The sequence below is a fragment of the Gouania willdenowi genome, chromosome 24 (assembly GCF_900634775.1).
Source record: "Gouania willdenowi chromosome 24, fGouWil2.1, whole genome shotgun sequence".
Lineage (NCBI taxonomy): Eukaryota > Metazoa > Chordata > Actinopteri > Blenniiformes > Gobiesocidae > Gouania > Gouania willdenowi.
This window is the reverse complement of record NC_041066.1, coordinates 6,670,831-6,689,106: the sequence shown is the minus strand read 5'-3', so window position 1 is coordinate 6,689,106 and position 18,276 is coordinate 6,670,831. Positions and strand designations below refer to the sequence as shown.

Sequence of the window (18,276 nt, the reverse complement as noted above, 5' to 3'; positions counted from 1 at the left end):
GTTGTGATGATGCATTCATTCCGCTTTAGGTTTATGACCTGTGGTCTGTGGTCAATGAAGTTTGAATTAAAACTAACAAAGATAAACATGAGTTATGACATTGTATGTTGCCTGGCGAGCCTGTTTGGAGGGCTGGAATCAAAGATTGGATCACCTATGATTATTGTTTTTTAGTTATAATGTATTTGATAGAACTTGTTTTAGACAATATGATGTTGTCTGATGTCCCCCCATTTTTTTCATTTACAGCACCTAACTTTGTTTTCAAAAACAAATTGTGATGGAGAAGCCAAGTCCCCTGGTTGTAGGACAGGAGTTTGTGAGGCAGTATTATAAAGTCCTCAACGAGGCTCCAGCTTCTTTGCACAGGTAAATAAAGGCGTCAAATGCACTAATCAATTGCATTGTTACCAGATTAATTAATTAAAACATTGCATTTTTTTTTTTTAATAAGATTTTATGGGAATAAATCCTCCTATATTCATGGAGGACTTGATCCAAATGGAAAGCTGGCTGAAGCTGTGTATGAGCCAAAGGTAAGTTTTGCCAAATCTTGAATTATTTGTGATTCAACGTGTTTAATTGTCTTGACTGTTAAAGTTCAGTAAAATTAAGGAGTCACTGCTATGTTTTTAACAAGTGGTTTTTATTATTGATTTTAAATTATTTTTGTATCTATCTTGTCTTTAAGGAAATCCACAAGAAGGTCATGTCACTGCAGTTCAGTGAATGTTGCGCAGAGATCTCGCACGTGAATGCCCATGCCATGCTGAGTGATGGAGTTATGGTGCAGGTACTTGGAGAGCTGTCCAACAGTGGCCAACCAATGAGGAAGTTCATGCAGACGTTTGTGCTTGCTCCAGACGTGAGTATTTTTATGCGTTATCTTGTTCACCTAAAAAATCATTTTGTTCCATTCTGGTTTATTGTCACTATGCAACATTTATTAATGTGGTCTTTTTTTTTCCTGACAACAGTGGAATTTTGTGTTCGCAATCCAATGCCTTGTCTCTTTCCAACAATGGTTGGAAAGAGACGTCATAGTTATTAAAATATACTTGAGCACGCTAGAAGAAAGTAGGCTTCAATTATTCTATTGATAACTGTGTGGTTTAAGTAGAACAATAGACAATTACCTAATTGCACAATGGGACTGGTGACGCCAGTGGTCACAGGGTCATTTGTGATAAGCACCGACTTGAAGGTAGAGGTGGTGGATATGGGGGGGGTTTCATTCAGATCATTTAGACTATTTTAAAATTATTTAATAAAACAAACCAATTCACCTACTTTAAATCATGGAAAAAAGATAATTTAAGTCAGCAAAATTTTCAAACATTTAAAAAATGTATGTAAGCATTTTATCAAACTGGTTCTAAGTACAATTAACATCAAACAACAAGGCTGACAAGTTATTTTAGTCACACAGTCTTTTTACTTTGTTTAACAAAAGTGGTGTAGCATTTGCACCACTTGCTACATAACAAGACAGCATATCAGTCTAGTGATTTCCATTTGCTTTTGAGGTAATACACTCATCTCTATAAAAGCAAGGAACTTCTGTCTGTGTATGTGTGTGTGGTGCATATCTCCATGACGCAGTGTCTGTTCGACCTGAAACTTTTTTTTAAAGCTTGCACACACGCCGAGGGTGTGCATGCATTATTTTGGATTCTTTAGTTACATTTTAAAGCGTTAACTTTCATTTTATTTTGAGATTACGGCTCCCTCGCCGTATTGAGTGCAGTACTTTTGGTTCCGGTTTAAGACATCATGCGAGCCGCACGCAGACAAAGCCGTTTAGAGAGACTCAAATAGTTCCCGAAAGTTATTGGTGGCCAATTCGATTCCATTGATTCCGAGTGACATAACTGGGATTTTAGGTAAATTGTCGCCAATAACTGCAAAAATTTATGGACGGTACATAAGAGGGAGGAGGGGCGTCATAGCCAGACGCAATCAGAGCCATTTAGAGAGAAAGTTCTGACAACGGAAGTTCGAAATAAACTCAATTAGTTCCCGGAAGTTATAGGCGGGCACTTGCAACAGCTGTGCTCAGAGCAAACAGAGAAACATGTACACGCTGATATTTTCTCCACGTGTTTAGTTTAGTTTATTTTGAACATGTAAAAAAAAATAAAGAAAAAAAAGAAGAAAAGCTAAATTTTAAAAAGTAGTATGGACAAACAATGAATGAGATTATACAAACCAGCTCTCAAATACTTTCTCTATAAATGTATTGTACATGTCCAAAAACGAGAGGGAAGAAATATCATGTGCATGTCCCACAGAATTAAACCACGCTATTTTATGTTGCACCCATAAATATACCGCTTTATAACAGTACAGACTATGTCCACCTCTTTGTACATCCAACCTTCAAACACATACTCATTTGCCCATAACTGACAACTCTACTTAAGCTCCCACTATATGAATACATAAATTTAAGCATGACACAGTCAAAGAACTCAAGATAAGGCACGTGGGAAGGGTTGAGTGGGAGGTGGGCTGGGGGAGGGGTTCGGGTGGGAAGAACAACAGGATTCCAGCCGTTTGGGGACATGGACGTGCTGCCAATGGGCGCTGCAACCACGCCTCCATGCAGCATGGATGGGGGGGGGGCGGGAAGATGGCTGAAAAGGGCATTTAAAATTCAAGACCTGTAGCTGCGCTACTGACAACAACCAGATGACGTGTGGCAACAGTTCCAGGTGGGAATGTAGGGATGCAGGAACTTCCTGGTGATAAGAGATGAGACAACCCTGACTTTAGCCTTGGCTAGCTGGGGAGCCAAAAGGAAGATAAGCAATGGGTTTTGATACAGGTTATGTCAATTTTCAATAGCCTTCTGTCCTGGGTCTCTGTGCTGTAACCCAATGAGTGGCCTAACTATTACTTCCAAGCCGGGCCTCCAAATTCTCCCAGTTGTTATCCATAACGGGTAGACGATCCATAAGCAACTTGCTTTTGATATCGACCAACACATGAGTCTGAGTGTTCAGAGCCCTGCATCCTGCAGAAATCACTGGCAACTTTTCCAAAACAGTCGCCAGCGTAGTACGGACTTTTCGATAGATTAGAAAGCCACCAACTCCGTTCAGCAGCATGCCTACTATCATTATTCCAATTATGTAGATCTCCTCCACGTCTTCCACGGAAAGGATGGACAGACACACAACTTGCCACTTATTCCAAGGGTCAAGTGCATATCCAGCCGCAAACGTCCCGCTTGGATATGTGGGTTCACCACCCCCGGTTCTTTTTGTCGAAAAAATCTGGTCGATAGCACCAACTAAATAGAGACCAACTAAATAATTCCATTATTCCGGTTTTGGATGAGTCGCAGAGAGAGGCTCTTGTTAGGCTCACAGGACCAGACAAAGCAGTAGCAGGGAAAGATAAGGGCGGAAGGGAGGGAGAAACAGAGAATGTGACTGCCTTCGTCGAGAAGCAGAAGAGAATACAAATATATATCAACATTTTCTGCCGCTTTTGACTTTTTCCTTCATTAAGGCTGAAATGTGTGATTAGATTATGTAGTGTTGCTTCTTTCAGGGCAGATCTGAGCTGCTGATAGTAGTTTTTAAAATAAACCACATTTAGGACGTGGTCCCTTTATGAAGCAGCAGCAGAGCCATATCACACTCCTGCTGCGGTGCGAGACAATTTGTTACAAAATTCAGTGTTTCCTCAAACGTCTCTCAGTGTTTCCAACACTCAGAACTGATGGAGTTTAAACAGAGGACAGACAGACAGCTGCTAACACAGAGAAAGCAGCACAGCAGTGTGTTTGTGCTTTGGGAGGGAGGGGGACTGGAGCGTACTTCTGCGCCGTTTAAGCGCTTAATATTTGTTCAGTGTGCCTATAGTGCTGACATGAACCTGACTTGTAAATAGTGTGATTTGGTAGAGAAAAAAAACCTTTGGATGTGCTGTGTATGGGCCACAGATATATGGCACACAGACATGGCACCGCGAGGGATAAATGTGAACAACAGATGGTTGTACAATTTCCGTGATTTGGCAGATTGTCGTCATGTTTTAATCTTTAAAGATCTAATATCGCCAGATAGCACACCTTTTGGTGTAACGATTCATTTTAACATTGGTACTATGAATGTTTCCAGGGTTTGGTTGGCAACAAGTTTTATGTACACCACGACATCTTCCGCTATGAGGATGAAGTGTTTGGAGACTCTCATGCTGAGCTTCAAGAAAGTAAGATGTTCATTTTTTATTTTTACTTTTTTAATTATCCTTACTGTTTAATTTCAGAGTAGTACGCTCATTTTCCCCATTCCTCTGTTCCGTCCTCTAGAATCAGAGAAAAATGTGGAAGAGGAGCCAAAGGAGAGGCAGCCATCCCCTGAGCCTCTGCAAGAAAGTCCAAACAGCACCACCTATTATGAACCTCACCCTGTCACGTAAGTAAATGTTCAGCAGAGCCCTACGTAGAAAATCTAACACAACTAAAGTCCGTTTATAGAGATTAATCTGAAAAATTCATGATCCACAGTAATGAAGTAGAGGAGCCAATGGAAGAGCCAGCTCCAGAACCAAAACCTGAGCCTGAACCAGAATCTAAAGCAGAGGAGCTCAAGCCTGAAAGAGAAAAGAAGGTTCTGGAGGAAATTAAGGAGAAAGCACAGTCACCAGTTCCTGTGGAATCTCCACCAAATACCCAAGAGGCACACGAGGTAAAACAGTTGTCTGTAGTTTATTTAAAACATGTATATGAGACAAAGTACAGTGATGGTCCTTCCTAAACATTTTATTTTGAGGACTGTGTTGAATCTTTGACTCTAAAAGGTTTTTAACTCAACAGTAGTTGCATTTGTTCAAAGATGAATCCTTTATGATATATTTGATTATTACTGTCCTCCTCACAGACATCCTCCTGGACTGTGATGACCAACAAAAATAAGGCAAAAAAGGAGAAGAAAAAAGAAAAGAGGAATGCTGGTACAGTCACCCCCTCTGGGATCCCCCCTCATGTTGTCAAAGCAACACAGGTATAGCACCTTCTTTATGCAAATGAAAACAGTAATATTGTTTACCTGCCATGAACGTAGCTGTGTGTGTAATTAAAACACAACAAAACATTCAAATGAGGAGGTAATCTTTTGATTTTTTGTTCTGTCTTTTTTATCTGGTTTAGCCTGAAGTTGAGTCCCAATCAGAGATGGAAATACCCCTGCACCCCAAAGACCTGCGCACTCGCAACAAAAGGCGTCTCCCTCCACGAGGCCCTAAATCTGGTAATGCTGAGATTTAAACTTCTAGAGTAGGAGTGGTTCACGTGTTGATGTTTTCTTGTAGGTTTAGTTGTAGGATGGTGAATGAGCTCACACACGTCTTGTCTTGTTTTCATGCATCACAATTAGATGGTGTTCCTTCAGAATCACAAACAGGAAAACCCCACCTGAGCTCAGTTAATAAAGGTAAATATTCATTTTTGCGTCTTAAGGAATATTTGTCTTGTTTTTAACATTAGAGAAGTGACCCGGTGTGTAATTTCTCTTCTGCTTGTTGCTTTGACTAGCAGGTGGCAGAGATGGTGAGCCTGGGGTTATGAACAACAGGCGGTTTCTTCAATACCCTGACAGTCACCAGCTGTTTGTTGGAAACCTTCCACATGACATTGATGAGAGCAAACTCAAGGAATTCTTCATGAGTAGGTTTTTTCCAAAACACCAGTAGTTACACAAGTCTAAATAAAGACATATTAGGTACATCAGGTTAAAAAAAAGAGTGATACGTTGAACTGATAACATTTTTCTGGTGAAATGATTTAAAAAAAATTTGATTCAACACTACCAAATTTTGGTGCTAAAACACTGTTATTGAATTGTCCTTCTGTTTTCCCACAGCATATGGAAATGTGGTGAAGCTGTCGATTAACACCAAGATCCTTGATGAAACGTTGCCCAACTTTGGATTCGTGACGTTTGACGATTCTAATCCTGTTCAAAGAATCCTGGAGGAGAAGGTAGAAGGGGTATGTATCAAAATGTATTACACATTTTCATTCACATGGTGGTGGGATTGGATGGTGTAGAATGGATTGGCCAGCCTGGTGCATCAAATGTTTAAACCCATTTCCTGTTTTAGATTGAATAATAATGTAACATAAAATAAAAAATATATATATTTTGTCTCCTAATGCTTTATTCTCCATGGGTTGATCATTCTTGTATGTGATTAAATCCTTTTTCCAGCTATAAATATCATAAAATTCTAAACTGTAGTACACTACAACATTTTCACGTTACAAATAAACTGTTTTACATAGAACAATTGATAAGCTGCAGCTGAAGTTAATCATGTGTGATCTAGAAATCTGTTTCAGAACAGGAAAAATTAGCTCCAGTTTAACCAGTGAATGAAGTGGGTGGTGAATTAAGCTGCCATATGTAAAGGTTTATTCTAAATATACTGACTTGAATTATTTCTTTGCAGCCCATAATGTTCCAAGGTGAGGTGCGTCTGAATGTGCAAAGGAAGAAAACAAGGGCAGTCCGTGAACAAGAGACCCGCGGCAGGGGCCATGATCCTCAAGACATGAAGCGCAACGATCAGGGACCTGAGGGTTCACGAGGCATCGTGGAAAGCAGAAAGATATGTGAGCGCGTTGGCAAGGGACCGCCGTCACAAACAGGAAAACCCCACCTGAGCTCTGTTAATAAAGGTAAATATTCCTCTTTGCATCTTAAGGAATATTTGTCTTGTTTTTAACACTAGAGAAGTGACCCGGTGTGTAATTTATCTTCTGCTTGTTGCTTTGACTGGCAGGTGGCAGAGATGGTGAACCTGGGGTTATGAACAACAGGCGGTTTCTTCAATACCCTGACAGTCACCAGCTGTTTGTTGGAAACCTTCCACATGACATTGATGAGAGCGAACTCAAGGAATTCTTCATGAGTAGGTTTTTTGCAAAACACCAGTAGTTACACGAGTCTAAATAAAGACATACTAGGTACATCAGGTTAATAAAAAAAGTGATACGTTGAACTGATAACATTTTTCTGGTGAAATGATTTAAAAAAAATTTGATTCAACACTACCAAATTTTGGTGCTAAAACACTGTTATTGAATTGTCCTTCTTCTGTGTTCCCACAGCATATGGAAATGTGGTGAAGCTGTCGATTAACACCAAGATCTTTGATGAAACATTGCCCAACTTTGGATTCGTGACCTTTGACGATTCTAATCCTGTTCAAAGAATCCTGGAGGAGAAGGTAGAAGGGGTATGTATCAAAATTTATTACACATTTTCATTCACATGGTGGTGGGATTGGATGGTGTAGAATGGATTGGCCAGCCTGGTGAATCAAATGTTTAAATCCATTTCCTGTTTTAGATTGAATAATAATGTAACATAAAATAAAAAATATATATATTTTGTCTCCTAATGCTTTATTCTCCATGGGTTGATCATTCTTGTATGTGATTAAATGCTTTTTCCAGCTTTAAATATCATAAAATTCTAAACTGTAGTACACTACAACATTTTCACGTTACAAATAAACTGTTATACATAGAACAATTGATAAGCTGCAGCTGAAGTTAATCATGTGTGATCTAGAAATCTGTTTCAGAACAGGAAAAATTAGCTCCAGTTTAACCAGTGAATGAAGTGGGTGGTGAATTAAGCTGCTATATGTAAAGGTTTATTTTAAATATACGGACTTGAATTATTTCTTTGCAGCCCATAATGTTCCAAGGTGAGGTGCGTCTGAATGTGCAAAGGAAGAAAACAAGGGCAGTCCGTGAACAAGAGACCCGCGGCAGGGGCCATGATCCTCAAGACATGAAGCGCAACGATCGGGGACCTGAAGGTTCACGAGGCATCGTGGAAAGCAGAAAGATGTGTGAGCGCGATGACAAGGGACCGCCGTCACAAACAGGAAATCCCCACCTGAGCTCTGTTAATAAAGGTAAATATTCCTCTTTGCATCTTAAGGAATATTTGTCTTGTTTTTAACACTAGAGAAGTGACCCGGTGTGTAATTTATCTTCTGCTTGTTGCTTTGACTTGCAGGTGGCAGAGATGGTGAGCCTGGGGTTATGAACAACAGGCGTATTGTTCAATACCCTGACAGTCACCAGCTGTTTGTTGGAAACCTTCCACATGACATTGATGAGAGCAAACTCAAGGAATTCTTCATGAGTAGGTTTTTTACAAAACACCAGTAGTTACACTAGTCTAAATAAAGACATGCTCGGTACATCAGGTTAAAAAAAGAGTGATAAGTTGAACTGATAGCTGTTGAAATGATTTAAAAATAATTTGATTCAACGTTACCAAAGTTTGGTACTAATAAACTGTTATTTAATTGTCCTGCTTTTGTGTTCCTGCAGCATATGGAAATGTAGTGAAGCTGTGGATTAACACCAAGGACGTTGGTAGAAAGTTGTCCAACTATGGATTTGTGGTCTTTGACAATTCTGATCCTGTTCAAAGAATCCTGGAGGAGAAAGTAGAAGGGGTATGTATCAAAATGTATTAACCATTTTCATTCACATGGTGGTGGGATAGGATGGTGTAGTTGGGATATTGGCCAGCTTGGTGTATTAAATGTTCAAATCCATTCACAGTTTTAGATTGAATTAATAATGTAAAATGAAAGTTTTAAAAAAGATTTTTGTCTCCTAATGCTTTATTCTGCAGGAATTGATCATTCTTGTATGTGATTAAATCCTTTTTCCAGCTTTAAATATCATAAAATTCTAAACTGTAGTACACTACAACATTTTCATGTTACAACACAACATAAATATATGAAACTGTTTTACACAGAACGATTGATAAGCTGCAGCTGAAATTAATCATGTTTGGTCTCGAATTCTGCTTCAGGACAGGAAAAATTAGCTCCAGTTTAACCAGTGAATGATGTGGGTGGTAAATTAAGCAGCCGTATGTAAAGGTTTATTCTAATATACTGACGGATTATTTCTTTGCAGCCCATAATGTTCCAAGGTGAGGTGCGTCTGAATGTGCAAAGGAAGAAAACAAGGGCAGTCCGTGAACAAGAGACCCGCGGCGGGGGCCATGATCGTCAAGACATGAGGCGCAATGATCGGGGACCCAAAGGTTCACGAGGCATCGTGGAAAGCGGAATGATGCCTGAGCGCGAAGGCAAGGGACCGCCGTCACAAACAGGAAAACCCCACCTGAGCTCTGTTAATGAAGGTAAATATTCATTTTTGCATCTTAAGGAATATTTGTCTTTTTTTAAACACTAAAGAAGTGACCCGGTGTGTAATTTCTCTTCTGCTTGTTGCTTTGACTGGCAGGTGGCAGAGATGGTGAGCCTGGGGATATGGACAACAAGCATATTGATCGATACCATGACAGTCACCAGCTGTTTGTAAAAAACCTTCCACATGACATTGATGAGAGCGAACTCAAGAAGTTCTTCATGAGTAGGTTTTTTGCAAAACACCAGTAGTTACACTAGTCTAAATAAAAACATACTAGGTACATCGGGTTAAAAAAAAGAGTGATAAGTTGAACTGATAACATTTTTGTGGTAAAATGATTTCCAAATATTTTGATTCAACGCTACCAAAGTTTGTGTTATTGAATTGTTCTGCTTCTGTGTTCCTGCAGCATATGGAAATGTGCTGAAGCTGTGGATTAACCCCAAGGGCATTGGTAGAAAGTCGCCCAACTTTGGATTCGTGGCGTTCGACGATTCTGATCCTGTTCAAAGAATCCTGGAGGAGAAGTTAGAAGGGGTATGTATCAAAATTCATTACCCACTTTCATTCACACGGTGGTGGCTTGGTTCTTGATTTAATTGTATGGTGTAGTTGGGATTGGCCAGCCTGGTGCATCAAATGTTTAAATCCATTCACTGTTTTAGATTGAATAATAATGTAACATGAAATAAACAATGTATTTTGTCTGTGTTCTCCAGGAGTTAATCATTCTTGTATGTGATTAAATCCCTGTTCCAGCTGTAAAATATCAGAAAATTCTAAACTCTAGTACATTTCATGCAGTTTGACACACTAATGACAAGTAACTAGGGATGTAACGATTCACTCAACTCCCCATACGATTCAATTCACGATACTGGGTTCACGATACGATTCTCTCACGATTTATTTTACAAAATAGGACTGTAGACATATGACTTTATTTTTTTTGGGTTCAAAACTATAAAAAACTGTACTGTTTACCTTTTATTTTTTCATTGTCAAAATAATCCCTTGATAAACTATTCAAAACAATGCAATTCAACTGAAAATAAATCTTGAATAAAATAAATAAAGGAATAATACAAATGAAGAAGAAGCCTATGAATTTCAATTCTGATTCTATAGTAAACAATGCAAAATTGCATAATAGTTTTTCTTTTTAAAAGTGCAACTGAAAATGTATTTTGTGCCTTGGATTTAAAAAAAAAAAAAACAGTCTGCACTGTAATTAGGTCAGACATTTGTTTGGACCAGCAGAGGACGCTGGTAACCCAGTGGTCGGTTGGCATGCAGATATCTTGCAGTGAAGAAGAGATGCTATGCTAGCAGACAGAGCTAAAAGAAAAACGTGACTTTTACAGTTATTCACGTAATATTACAGATATTCTTTCGGTGCTAAAGGGGTAAGGAATAATATATGAATTTGTTTAAGAGGAGAAGGCGGCCAGAAAGAAAGTAGTAGCATATTCCTCCCGCCGCCAACACTTCTGGTACCTAAAAAAAGTACTGCGATTCAATTTTCACAGTATCGATGTGAACAGTGATACCTATGAATCGATTTTTAACTGCCTTATGATTAATCGTTACATCCCTACAAGTGACACAGCAATGCTTCAGGACAAGAAAAATTATCTCCAGTTTAACCGGTGAATAATGTGGGTGGTGAATTAAGCGGCCGTATGTAAAGGATTATTTTAAATATACTGACTTGGATTATCTCTCTGCAGCCCATAATGTTCCGAGGTGAGGTGAGTCTGAATGTGGAGGAGATGAAGACGAAGCCAGTGAACGAGACCCGTCGCCCCCCGGGTGGGCACGGCCCCTAAACTGAGCATCGGCTCTGGAAAAGGCCCCGGTGGTCAGGGACAAGGTCGCTTCACGACCCAGCGCCGCTGAGAAGACCATTGCCATCAGAGTGAATGAAGTCTCATGTTTAATCGTTCTTGTTGAAAAAAAATTAAATCTTCATGTCAAAAATTATGATATATTTGTTTTTCCTTCTTTGCTTTGGAGTGTGACCTAGCCTGTCAACTAGTTGTTTGAGGAATAGACAAAACATAAAATGAGCAAACACATTTTGCTTACAAGTCCTGAGCTGAGCTTCCTTCCGGGTATCTCAAGAAATCATAAATTTTAATTTGTAAAAAAAAATTCGGGGAAAAAAAGGCAAATCAACCAGGAGAAATCGGCCACTTTAGAAGGGACTGACGAGACTCCTAAACTCTAATAAAACAGACCATCATTTGGGGTAAGAGATTATATGCCTTGATTTAACTGGGGTGCTCCTCCATAAAATCCTTCTGTTGCACATTTTACACGGTAGTTTGCTGCCCATTTGAAAAAAGGGAGATGCAAAATTTGGACAGTTACACTGACATCCTTCCAATGTACTTTTCACATATTTGACGTAAAAACTACACTTGATTACTGCTGGACGAACACGATGACAAGTGAATACACATATTTTTCCTTATTTGTAAAATGAAAGAGACAAGCTAAAATCATGGACTTATCACCAAATGGGGATCATAGGGTGGGGGGGTTGGTGGGGGGTGTGAAGAAAAGGGTTGGTCATCAATTGGATTTTAACGATTCTGATTCCGATTCTCAATTTTGATTCCTGTTCTAAACGATTCTCGATTCTGATTCTTTGAGTTGTGCAGGTAAATAGGTCACAGATTTCACAGGAAATTTTTTTCATTTGAAAAAGCCTTTACACAGGCTATTTTTATTCATTTACTTAGTTGATACAGTTTAATTTGGTTGCTGTAATGTAACAAGGGTATTCAATTACAAAGGTCCCCAAATGTAGCTAGGAATTTAACGGTTACTGATATCACGATTACCCACGGTAAATTTTCCGACGGTGAAGGTGACCGTTTATGTTTTAATTACCATGGTAACCAACGCGGTTGATAACCACGGTGTGGAAAACTCGTGTTATGGTCATTTTTATATTCATCATCATATCCTCCAATGTATGTTCATGTGTACAATTTGTCATGTTTTAATACATGACGACTCCATTACTCTTTACACTTTTGAACAGCTGAATCATGATTAAACAGTACAGAGCGTACTCAGTGCACAGAGCCAAGCCCAGAGTCTCTGCTCGCATGCAGCACACACTATCAAGGAGATAAGAGTGGCGACACATCTTCTTCATAACATACGTCTTCATCATCCTCAAATCTTTCCACTATTGGGCATCTGACTCTCCCCTCCTCCTTACCCCAGAGTGGAACTTTGCTCTTATCTGTATAAAAAGCTTAAGCTTTGAAACTGTTAGGGGGCGCGGCACTTCCTTCGGACGTCCGCCTGGACGGACGCTAACTTTGTTCCATCTTGTACCTTTTTTCTTAGTTTAGAATAAACTTTTTTTATATAAAATCATCAATGCTTCTCCTGGACTCCATCATTCAACCAGAGCAATGAATCATGTCTCCAAATGAGGTCAACCGTAAATTCAGCCGTAACAATTGGCGTCGACGAACTGAATCCATCTTCTGCTCTGTGGGCGTCGACCGTGGACCAGCACTGGGTCGACACACTTGAAGCCCCGGGGCTGGCCCGCGGTGGTCCGCCCTCGGACAGAGACTGGAGCACGAACCATCGGTTGAACCTCAAACACCAATTCGGACTAAGGTAAAGCTGCCTTTATAAACATATATATATAAATTTTCATTTACATATATATTCGCTCTGTGTTGATTTTTTTTTTTGGAACCAGTCAAGCATTGTATTGATTTTCAGCTTTGAGCTTTGATTTTGATCCTCAGCTGTTCTGTGTTTTGACAGTGAATAGAATGCCATGAGAAGGGCTCAAATGGTTGAGGTTCTATGCTTTTTAATGCTGTAGGTTCCCTCTGGTTTTCTTCGGGCTCGGATATTTTGTTTAGGCATAAAATACGGCTGGTCATTATTTACTTTGTTTTGTTCGGACACCCACAGACAGCCTGTGAGGTCCTGACCATAGATAGACGGGCAACCAAAGTTTCCAAAACATCCCAGCGGTGCCATGATCTGAGTTCACCTCTGTACCGAAAGCAAAATAGATTAAAACCCCGAACCTAACCTAAATTGTGTTTCTGTGAATCAAACAGATGAAGAATCCAATAAACAAATAATATATGCATACGCATATACAATCTTGGTATGATGTGAACTCAGATCAGGCTTTCGGTGAGTTTTACTTCTTTTTTTTGTAGTTGTTTGGCTTTAAGGCTCTCATTTTGGAGGGAGCCGGCTTTGGTTTTTTTTTTTTTTGGTTTTTTTCTCTCTCTCAACATACACACACACACACACACACACACACACACACACACAAGAGAGAGAGAGAGAGGGAAGCGCGCGCACGCACAGAGAGCCAAACACACACACGCACAAGAGTTTTTTTTTTTTTTCCTCTCAGAACGAGGACACACACACCCACACAAACACGCACCCACGCACAGAGAGAGAGAGGGAAGAGAAACACACACACACTCAAACAAGAGAGAGGTGGCGCCCCTCACTGGCCAGTTTAGTGCACTACACACTTGTGACACAACATTGTGATTTCTCACTTCTCCCCTGCCTACAGAATAGTGCCATTACACACAGACACCATTTTTATTTTTATTTTAAATTTTATTTTGATTTCATGTTTGATGGGTTCACTCTAAAATGAATATGAGCAACACACATTCAAGCACACACACAGATGAATACAGTATTTCATTTTATTTTTTTAATATTACTGTTATCATCATTATCATTTTTTTATTATTATTCTATTGTTGGCTTTGTGGTTGCCCCCTGAAGAAACGACATCTTCAATGAAAGAATGAAATCACCTTCAACTCTTACGCTAATGAAATGTCAACATCATTCAAAGGACCAACCATCAGAAGGAAATGGACAATCAAAGGTCTGTGACCTTTCAGGACTCAAGGACTCAACTCCCATTCAGCAAAGCAATGCTGAAATAACTCGCTCAGTCCCAAGTCAACTCTTCATCGTCTATGAATGGGCCGCATGCTGGGATTAACACATCCTGCCCCATCATCAAAGACTGAGAACCTTTGGGCGTCGGAGTGGACACTCCCCCACCAATGAGTTGCGAGTTAAACGCCACGACTACTGCCTGAACGATGGGCAGCAACTGCAGACTGGTCACACGTCTGATGGAATATCTTCACCAAAAAAGACACTGTTTCAAAAGCCACAAGGATACCAAGCCACAAGAAGTCCACCACAGCCTTTGGTGGTAGTGCTAAATCACTTTAGCCTTGAACTTTGGCATGGAGGGGGACAACTAGCAAATAGCCAACAAGCTTCTCCTTCGCACAATACTAACCCCTCTATCTTCTGACTGTGCACTAGATTATTTTGTTTTCATTTATTCTCTCACACGCAGACAGACCAGACATACAGTCACACACCCACATTCATAACTATGAGAAACACAGGACCACCAGAACTTCACACAGAACCCTTCTGTTTGCCACATGAGACCATGTGTGCCCATCATTTATCTTTGCTTTTATTCATTATGTTGCTCATTTATTTACACTGCTTTTGCCTTTATGAGAAAAGAACAAACAAAGGGGAAGAAAATAGTGTTACTGATAAGGTTGTTTTTGTTTGCTTTTCTTTCATTTATTCTCTTGTTGAGGGGAGGCCCCCACAATGCAAGATATGTTTACATCCGCTGAAGAAAGAGCCCTCTGTTGCCTCAGCTTTTGGAGCTGAAGTTTTAATTTTTATTGGCCATGATTTTTTTGAGCTCACACGTTTTTCTCCTTTGTTATTTCTGAACGATTCTTCTTTTTCTCTTTTGTTTTTACTCAATTTCAGGAAAATTGAGACAGAGATTGAGGACTGCAGCCTCAACCAAGTTTACATTTTGACATTTTTTGACCGATACCCTCGTAAACAATCTGTACCTTACCCTTTTTGAAGCTGCTTGCGACAGACAGCCTAGTTCAACATTCATTGTTTTCATTTTGCGCGCCTCCCCCTTACCGCGTCGGACTGTCTGGCCGGCCCAAAGCCACTCGACAGCAGGGGGGGGGTACCAAATTTTTCCTGAGAAAAAAAATGTCCCATTAGTTGCTATGAGTACATAGGCAATTACTTTTCAAACAAGAAGTCCTGGTTTAATGTGCAGAAAAAGGATAAACCTTGCTAGGGAAAGCGCTCTTTGGGGGATAGCGGTCCACCTGATTTGATACATGCTTGGTAACCGAATACCGTTCTGAACAAATTTCTACGTTCCCTTAGAGTGAGGGTTATTAGAGGTTGCGTGCTCCGTTCAATCTTAGAGGTGCCCAATAAAAGTCCTGACAGTTGTGCGAAATTTTCCTTCGGTTTGGTACCGGAGGTTGTTTTCCTTCAGTTTGGTACTGTTGTGAATTATTCTCCCAAACTCTTATTTTCAAGAGCGGTGGTTGAGCCCTGCTGATTCAGAGATTCTTTTTTACATTTCTGGAGACGGACGGCGGGTGAATTTCCCGCGGTTTGGTACCGCGGTTGAGTTTGTGTTTTCCTTCGGTTTGGTACTGGGGATGTTTTCCTTCAGTTTGGTACTGTTGAATTATTCTCCCAAACTCTTATTTTCAAGAGCGGTGGTTGAGCCCTGCTGATTCAGAGATTCTTTTTTACATTTCTGGAGACGGACGGTGGGTGAATTTCCCGCGGTTTGGTACCGCGGTTGAGTTTGTTGAGTTAGACACGGCTGTGCTATTCCTGCCTGATCAGCAGATGAGCAGACTGTCAGTACCACGGGCGATAATCTAAGACTCCGCCAAGGCGGAAGTAAAAAGGAGCGTACCTCTTAGTAATCAGACGATACCAGTAAAAAGCAATTAATTAACACTAAAAGGTTGCCAAGCATGGGGGGGCAATAAGAGCTCATTGACCCCGAGAGACGAGGTGGACTGGCTATCGCCATTGGTGGGTTAGATGAGACCTATATTCTACTTAGACACTATGCAACAAAACCTTGTGAATGCATGGACGTGAAAATTGAGGCATGAACGTGTGCGGTGCATGAGTGACTGAATGATGACACGTTACGTATGCCTGAGAGAACCGCGTTGTGAGTGCGAATGTGCCGTGGACGTGTCATTGAGTGATTGACCGATGAATGGCTGTTTGACTACACATGTTCCTCTGTTTCACCTTCCTTTCCTCCTGGGTTTTGATGCACTAGATCTTCTCCCTGTTTTTGCCAATTATGTAGTGGGGTGTTCAGAAAACACTGCTGCTTGTTAAAAGAACTATGGTTTTAGGCCTTGGGCCTTCTAAAAAGTTTACCAGGTTTTAAAGGTTTTTTTCTGGGTGTTTAAAAACACCAAACGACGTTTTTATATATGATACCACTTTCAGTGGATTGACTGGCTTTGACCTTGACTGACCTTACTGTTCATGTTCAGTGTCCATGTTTTTTGTTGTTTTATGTGTATACTCGTTGTGGTGTGCACTTGTCTACGTCTTCGTCTTAGTTGTTGTTATTATGTAGCTTTTTCCAAAATACAGGTCGCTGGCTGTATACTCAAAGGAGATGAATCAGATCCAACTAAAGAAAAGAGATATTTTAAATTATTCATTCAAGTCTTAATGTTTTCCTCTCTTTCTGTTTCTGAGTGTTTCCTAACAGACAAAGCCACGGCCTTCTCGACTCCGATCCTACCTCTTCGCCGCCATGCCTGGTCACTGCTCTTATGATGAAGGATGAGAATTAAAGGGAAGTATTGTCCATAACTGTAACTGGGAAGCAAAGGGGAAATAGATTGAAATAGACACGTGACAATATGACATATTGTGGATGTTCTAACATAATATCTATTCCAGAGACTACAGAGACTTCCAATCCAACTGCAAAAGTGGGGACAGATCTTCAAATTTCCAAAGGGAGCGTACAGTTGACCCTGGCTTTGACCTTTTAAGGCTGAGGAGGAGGAGGTCGAGGAGGTTGGAGGGCACAAAGGCAGGCAGACACAAGAGAGAGGAAAACGGAGACACATCCAAAATGATCAGATAAGTGATTTTCCAATGATATTTATCATATGGTTTTAAGAATCCAAATGTATTCTTATGTAAAAAAAAGGGAAGGGAGCGGGCCAACGTCCCTCTGATTTTTTGATTTATATTTTATCATAGGAAAATATACCTCAAACCCTCCAACCATTTTCTTCTTGTTCCAACAGCACTTAGCGTACAAGACCATAAAACACCTTCACTGGGTGTAGACACTTTTAAGGGAAAAATTAAGTGTTCTCAACATTGGGTTGGTGGCCCAATCTGGGTCGTCTGAGATTTAAAAAGGGTCCTCCTGAAATTCTTGATAATTGATTGAAATAAGAGATAGTTTAAAGTTAAGTAACTTCCAAGCATTTAAAGAAGCTCTCCAAACCGTGCTGGGGCTCGTCACCCCTACGAATGGGATAAATACAGAGAGCAAAAGACAATATGATTGTTCGACTCAACTTAACTTTAATTCTGCCTAACCTTAAAGGGCCAATAATCTTGCTTAACTCTAACTCAGACACAGAATAGGAGACACTTTTGCCACCAATTGACCTTCAAAATTAAGTAAATTACATCTCGAATAATAATTATGAGGGAAAATAATGAAATAAATGAACTGACAAATTCAGCTCTATAAAAGAATTAGGCTATGTAATTAGGTGTGGAGTGTTAACATTATTCAGAATAAATAAAGGATAGAATAAGATTTCTCCTTCACAAATAAGAGATAGCAAAGAAAAATGAAACAAACTATTTAAATAAATAAATAACATTATTTATTTATTTGGTTAAACTCATTTAGCTTTCTCACATCCCCATGTCTCCCAATTGTATGTATTCATCTTGAGAAGACATGTAACCACACTCCACACTTCTCCGTCCGACTTGCATGTCCTTCTCCGACTTGCATGTCCTTCTCCGTCCGACTTGCATGTCCTTCCCCGTCCGACTTGCATGTCCTTGTAAACAGTGGTTCTCAAATTGTTGCTTCTCACCAGGTAAGTAGATGTACCACAGATAATCACTGCAACTCCAGCTATGCTTCTTCTTAC

At 40.0% G+C, this 18,276-nt stretch overlaps 1 protein-coding gene across 1 annotated transcript; it reads left to right on the top strand.

The window, feature by feature from the left end:
* Positions 1-274: 274 nt before the first annotated feature.
* Positions 275-11,107, top strand: LOC114458049 (ras GTPase-activating protein-binding protein 2-like; the record flags this gene model as incomplete). Its single annotated transcript, XM_028440294.1, has 16 exons — positions 275-369; positions 455-536; positions 692-865; positions 4,131-4,221; positions 4,322-4,427; positions 4,520-4,700; positions 4,893-5,015; positions 5,162-5,261; positions 5,388-5,444; positions 6,796-6,924; positions 7,124-7,251; positions 7,713-7,941; positions 8,046-8,174; positions 8,366-8,493; positions 8,969-9,156; positions 11,005-11,107. Coding segments are annotated over 16 exons (2,043 nt in total), but the record flags the coding sequence as incomplete, so codon positions are not given.
* Between the last annotated feature and the right edge of the window lie 7,169 nt (positions 11,108-18,276).